Source organism: Limulus polyphemus, unplaced genomic scaffold (genome assembly GCF_000517525.1).
Source record: "Limulus polyphemus unplaced genomic scaffold, Limulus_polyphemus-2.1.2 Scaffold5137, whole genome shotgun sequence".
Classification (NCBI taxonomy): Eukaryota; Metazoa; Arthropoda; class Merostomata; order Xiphosura; family Limulidae; genus Limulus; species Limulus polyphemus.
This window is the reverse complement of record NW_013670747.1, coordinates 64,107-70,673: the sequence shown is the minus strand read 5'-3', so window position 1 is coordinate 70,673 and position 6,567 is coordinate 64,107. Positions and strand designations below refer to the sequence as shown.

Genomic DNA, 6,567 nt, shown 5'->3' with positions numbered 1-6,567 from the left:
TGAAGATGTCTGTATTAGGGTTTATCTGCGGGATCTGGAAGGGGCTTGCCATTATCTGGGGCTGGTTAATTCGCTTTTAAATTTACTAATGTTTTCCATTTGTACTTCTTGTTTCCTTTCTTGTTCCAGTTGCCACTACTGCAGTCTCTCTTCTTGTTTCTTTTCTCGTTCTTCTTGTTTATTTTCTTTCTCCTCTAACAACTGCTGTAATTTCTCTTCTTGTTTATTTTCTTTATCCTCCAGCAACTGCCGTAGTCTCTCTTTCTGTTTCTTTTCTCGTTCTTCTTGTTTATTTTCTTTATCCTCCAACAACTGCCGTAGTCTCTCTTTCTGTTTCTTTTCTCGTTCTTCTTGTTTATTTTTTCGTTCTTGTTTATTTTCTTTCTCCTCTAACAACTGCTGTAATTTCTCTTCTTGTTTATTTTCTTTCTCTTCCAACAAATGCTGTAGTCTCTCTTTTTGTTTCTTTTCTTGTTCTTTTTGTTTATTTTCTTTCTCCTCTAACAACTGCTGTAATTTCTCTTCTTGTTTATTTTCTCGTTCGTCTTGTTACTTTTGCTGCTCTTGTATTGCTGCCATCAAGTCTGTTAAGCTGTAGTTTGATTTTCCGCCTCTCGTTTCCATTTTTTTTGTCCCACTCTGTGACACCAATTTGTTACGTCTCCGTTCGTTAGTTAATTTTCCGTAAATTCGTTCCGACGAGACTTTAGCAACACAAGTTCTTTTTTAAATAAAACTGGTTTATTCTTTCCGAATACAACTTTACGATACACTTAATTTCAACAGTCGCTCCGTAACAAACGCTATAATTCTCAACGAACTTCTCACGTGCTTAACAATATTCTCTCTGACTGCAGTTCAATTACTCATTACCCTCTTGTCCCGTCACGTTGTGAATGTCTTATATATACAAGACTAACACACATCTAGTAAATGCTAGGGCATTCTTGAAAGAACAGGATATTTCTAGAAAGAGGTGGCATGATACTAGTCACGTGACCTCGCTGACGCAACAATACTGTTACGTGTCTGCTTGTTTCCGGTAGAAATTCTCCGAGGATTTTCCAGCGATACAAGTCCTTTCTTGATTAAACCAGTTTATTATTCCTCGATACAAACTTTTAGTACACAGTAGTTCCACAATCAGTACATTTCTCGTCACTTTAAACTTAACAAGTTTTATAATACAAACTATAAATCACAGCAATTCACAATCTCGATAACTTTAAGGCTCATTAGCTCGAAACTAACAGAATCATAAATAACATGGAACTCAAAGTAACTACTGCTCTTTCTTCATTTATATATTCCCATGCTGGCTTTCACTGCCAGGCTTATATACTAACAAAGAGGGCAGCTCGAGCACATTCGGACTTCCCGATCAATCGAGAAACTCATCACGCACGCCACCAGCGTCACGTGACTTCTGCTGTCGTAACAATACTTAATGCTTTGTACACTATGCAATTGGTGTCTTTTAGGGAACCAACCCCTATATTATGTATGAACTTAAGGAGTAAAAAAACCTTATGCACATAATATTGAATTTTATTACACATATTCATAAAATACACTAACCTACATACAGGGAATAAAACGTCACAAAACAAGTAATAAAAAACATTTTGTAAATGTAAAATGATGTAGGGATGTATAAGTATAGCTGTATCATCCCTATGTTTTTGTTTACATTCTATTTGGCACTATCATCCCTACATCATTTTACATTTTCAAAATGTTTTTTTATTACTTGCACAAATTAAAACCATAAACATAACTTGTGATTAGTTGAAATCTGTATGCAAGTATAGTAACACTGTCCTCTTTTGTTGAATACACACAATATGCCTAACAATATACAAACACTAGCCTTAGTAACACAATCCACCTATAGAACCTAACACACAGCATTGACCTATACTAACAGGCCATCTGATATCAAACTATGATTTCACTCCTCCTACTGGTGCCATCTTGTTGAACTATGGCAACATGCGCTCTGTTGAGTAATGCGCAAACTATGATGTAACGTGTTATCTCCCAGATTGCAAGTCGAGTTCCCTAACCAACTGGCCATGCCGGGACGTATATGGTATATACGGAACTGTTATATAGCTATACTATTGTTACGTCTCCAGTCGTTAGTTAATTTTCCGTAACTTCGTTCCGACGAAACTTTAGCGACACAAGTCCTTTCTTAAATAAAACTGGTTTATTCTTTCCGAATACAACTTTACAATACACTCAACTTCAACAGTCGCGCTATAACAAACTATAATTCACGTCTCACGAGCTCGACTTCAACAATACGTCTCTCTCTGACTGCAGTTCAATTACTCATTACCTACACACATTGTCCCGTCACGCAGTGACCATCTTATATATATACCAGGCCACCCCCAATCTAGCAAATGCTAGGGCACTCACGAAGGAACAGGATATTTCTAGAAAACAGGTGGCGTGATACTAGTCACGTGACCTCGCTGACGCAACACTATTCACTATATTCTATATGTATTAAGTGCTTAAACTAACAAGCTTTAAACTAATGATAGTCAGTACACTAACATGTAGAAAGTAAAGTTTAGAGAATGTTCTGATATTCTGTAAAACTTCTAAGTCTATAATTAATAATAAAAATATTGTGTTTAACATAAGATACGAGTGAATCTACGAGTTCTATCCAAGAAGTCTTGAAAGATAGAACAAATTCTAATGCATGTAATAAGCTGTGACTAGTAAATATTGTAATATAACTTATTTGGAATATTTGTATTTGGTAATGAGTTTGTAATTTCAGAGTTGGATGTGTCAGTTTTACTGAACACACACACACACACTTTGAACTTGAAATGTTTAATTAACTATGTTGATGTGTAAATCCAATTTGTATGTGATGGCTTTAGCGAGATTTTTTCCAGAGTGAGTTCCGGTGGTGTTTAAATTTGTTCGGCTGTGTCAAGAAAACCGTAATAATTCGATATAACAATAACATCAATATATTCACAAGCGCAACAGATGTGCAAAGCTTTCTGTCTTTCTTACTAAGACTTGTTATGTATAAAAACTCCAGTTCGAATAAATATAAATCTATAACAGGTGGGCTGAAATTACTTCCCATTGTAATTCCTTGTATTTGTTGAAAGACATGTTGGCTAAATTGCATAAATGTTCTGCCAAGTAAAAATCACATAGCCTGATTAATTCGATTAATGTGAAACAGCAGTAGTTTTTATTCCCGACTTTTTCATAGAAACATCAGTGTTTACTGATGTAAAGCATTGTTTTTACATAATTATGAAAAATACTGTTATTCTCTGGTCGTTAGTTAATTTCCCGTATAATTTTTTTCTTAGCGACACAAGTCCTTTCTTAAATAAAACTGGTTTATTCTTTCTGAATACAACTTTGCAATACACTTAATTTCCACAGTCGCGCTATAACAAACGCTATAATTTACAAAGAAAGTCTCACGTGCTCGCTCCAACAATATGTCTCTCTCTGTCCGCAGTTCAATTACCATTACGTTGTTGCCGTCACGTCTTGACTGTCTAATATGTACAAGAATACCGAAATCTAGTAAACGCTCGAGCATTCACGCACCTTCGAGAATATGACGTGTTACTAGCGTCACGTGACCTCCGTTGTCGTAACAGTATATAAGGCTGGCAGAGAAGCCAGCGATAGATAGATAATTAAAGAAGTGAACAGTAGTTACGGTAATATAACGTGTGAATCGCTGTGATTTTTAGTGTGTATTATAGATGTTGTTAAGTTTAAAGTGACGAGAACCGTACTGATTGTGGAGTTTCTGTGTACTAAAGTTTGTATCAAGAAATAATAAACTGGTTTAATCAAGAAAGGACTTGTATTGCTGAAGTTCCTTGAAAATAATTTCTACCGGAAATTAACAAGCAAGCAGATACGTAACAGCTGTCACAGTTATAATGTCGCTATGCATCGATACACTTAGCTGTCACAATTATAACGTCACTGTACTTAGCCAAATAGCAGAATGACTGTTACGGTCGTAACGTTGCTACATTTAGCCGAATAGCAGAATGATTGTCACAAACATAACGTACCCACAGCTGAAGGACTGAGAGTGTTCAGTAGCATATTGCGATCCGAATCTTGGACATTTCGTTCCGCATCCCGACAAACTAACCACGCCAGGCTCACTGACACTTGATAATTCGTAACAGTGCCACAAGGTGTTCGCTAAAAATACTTCCCTGAAATTACTCAATAAATTTAATCTCCTGAGTCATGAATGTGTTTGATGTTTCCACAATGATGCACAATAAACAGTTAATAGTTTATTTATGTACTTTTATTATTATCGTTAAAAAAGAGAATTAGCTTCATATGGGATTATCATTTTGATTTGAGCAAAAATGGAGACACCTACGGCATACAAGTATCAAAACTTCACCAATAAATTAAATTATTCAATATGAGCATATTTTTTTAGATCCTGCCAATTAAATGAAAAAAAAATTCAATCGAAATTTAAGTGAATATGCATATATGTTGTAAACTCTTTTTTATAAAATTATTCATTACTTGCTTTTAGGACATTTGACACAGTAACAACAGCAAAAACTATCCTAGGTTTGTTTGTTTGTAATTAAGCTATCGGTGCTCTGCCCACCACGGGTATCGAAACCCGGATTCTAGCGTTGTAAGTCCGTAGTAATATCGCTGTGCCACTGAGGGGCAACAATACTAGGATGGGCAAAATACCCCACATTTTAAAAATATCTGTTTGGGAATTTCTTAGGTATCAAAGCGTTACAACTTCTTTGTTTTTAGTAAATAAGATAAAACCAGTATAAAAAAAAAAGAATTCAACCAATCCTTAGTTTTTCTTTAACAAGATTTTACGCGAGTAAATATTTATTATATTTTATGAAGTGAATCTTTTACAAACAAGATTAGACACGTTATGTTTATGGAATTTTTGTTTCAAATCTCTACTGCTACTTGCTAAATTAATATATAGGTAAGTATTATATGCTCAAGTTTTTGTGTAAGATATAATTCTAGAAGTTCCTGCATTTAGGTGATAACAATCCTATCTGTATGTCATTCGCTACGCATATGTTTGGGAATGGAATTGGAACGTTGCGTGTTTTGAAACGTAGCCAAGGGAACAATGACGAGAGCGTTATATGGAAGATTAGTGGTCCTTCCGGTAATAGGTGGTATCAAGCTCGAGTACCAGTGTCGTCTCCAAAACCATTCCAGGTAAAGTGTTGCTTAAAATTCACTCTGTATCCCATATTTTGTACTCGCAAACCTTCCAATGATTATTTCCACTTCTGTTCACCAGAGCACTTTAATCTTAAGCGACACACATGGTTCAAGTGGATATTATGATCAACATTAATATTCCTACCTACTCTTTAATCCATACCATTAAATCAACTTTAAATTATCACTATTTGCATTTTACTGAAAACCGGTTTAGATATCACCATTTTCATCCTACTAAAATCATTTCATATTACATTTTTTGCCTCTTTTTTTTTTCATGTCATCGTTTACAATTTTTCTGAGTATCGTTCAAAAAAAATTACCTGTACAATTCTGTTCAGTTTGCCTTTAAATTATTATTTGTAAAGTTTCCTTCCACACCTTTGAATACATTGCTTTTTTGCCTTTTATTTTTTAAATTTCATGTTCTTTTCGCATATTTCATGCAATGCGAAAATATTTATTTGTTAGTTTGGATATTTATCAATATCGTTTTGTATCGTGAGTTTGTGAACTCTCTAGAAACAGCTGGACTTCCTGAACGTTTCATATTATTTTTTGTAAAACGTGAAGAAGAAAAGATTGAAAATCTAACAAATAATTAAAGTATATAGGTAAATAATTAAATTTCAGTTTGAGTTAATAATACTTTAAACTCCTTTACATTATCCACTTTAAAACGTGAATTGGTTTATTATTTTACAAGAGAATAAAAAGAGAATACTGACATAACAATAGACAACAACGTTATATAAATAATATTAAACCAAAAAATAGCTCCTAAACTTTACTAACTTCTGTCAAGCTTAATGCGCTGCCTGTTCACCAACAGTGAAACTGCATTCATTAGTCTAACGTCTAAATAACACCTGTATCAATCAGCCTTAAAACATGTATAGAAATGATCTATGTTTCCTGTTCTTCAAAACAATTTAGTATTTGTTTGACGATTTTGTATTCTCGCTTCTTAAACATTTGTGCACGATGATGCTGATTACATTTCATAAATTCTACCTAAACAGGTAAATCGTCTGTGTGTATGTCTCAGAACGAGTCTTTAATAGGTTTCTATAGGCGTCACATTCTCCTGGACTACCTCCTCTATATACTAGCTGTGTAGACTGTAGAGTAACATCATTTACGCAGTATCCAGGTAATATATATGCTCAAAAAGGAAAGTCTCGAGAAGCGAAAAGAGCTTTTATCTTTTATTCTTTTCAGTTGATATTGGAAGCAATGGTTGGTAACAATTATCTTGGAAACATTGCCATTGATAACATCTTCCTTAGACCTGGCACTTGCCCAAGT

At 34.4% G+C, this 6,567-nt stretch overlaps 1 protein-coding gene across 1 annotated transcript in view; it reads left to right on the top strand.

Annotated features, from left to right (window-relative positions):
* Positions 1–5,065: 5,065 nt before the first annotated feature.
* LOC106472173 (MAM and LDL-receptor class A domain-containing protein 1-like) overlaps positions 5,066–6,567 on the top strand; it is a gene marked incomplete at its 5' end in the record, with an annotated part of 30,942 nt that continues 29,440 nt past the window's right edge. Inside the window, 2 exons of the mRNA XM_022400779.1 lie at positions 5,066–5,250; positions 6,481–6,565. Coding sequence (XP_022256487.1) covers positions 5,066–5,250; positions 6,481–6,565 — 270 coding nt within the window. The remainder of the gene's footprint in view (positions 5,251–6,480; positions 6,566–6,567) is intronic.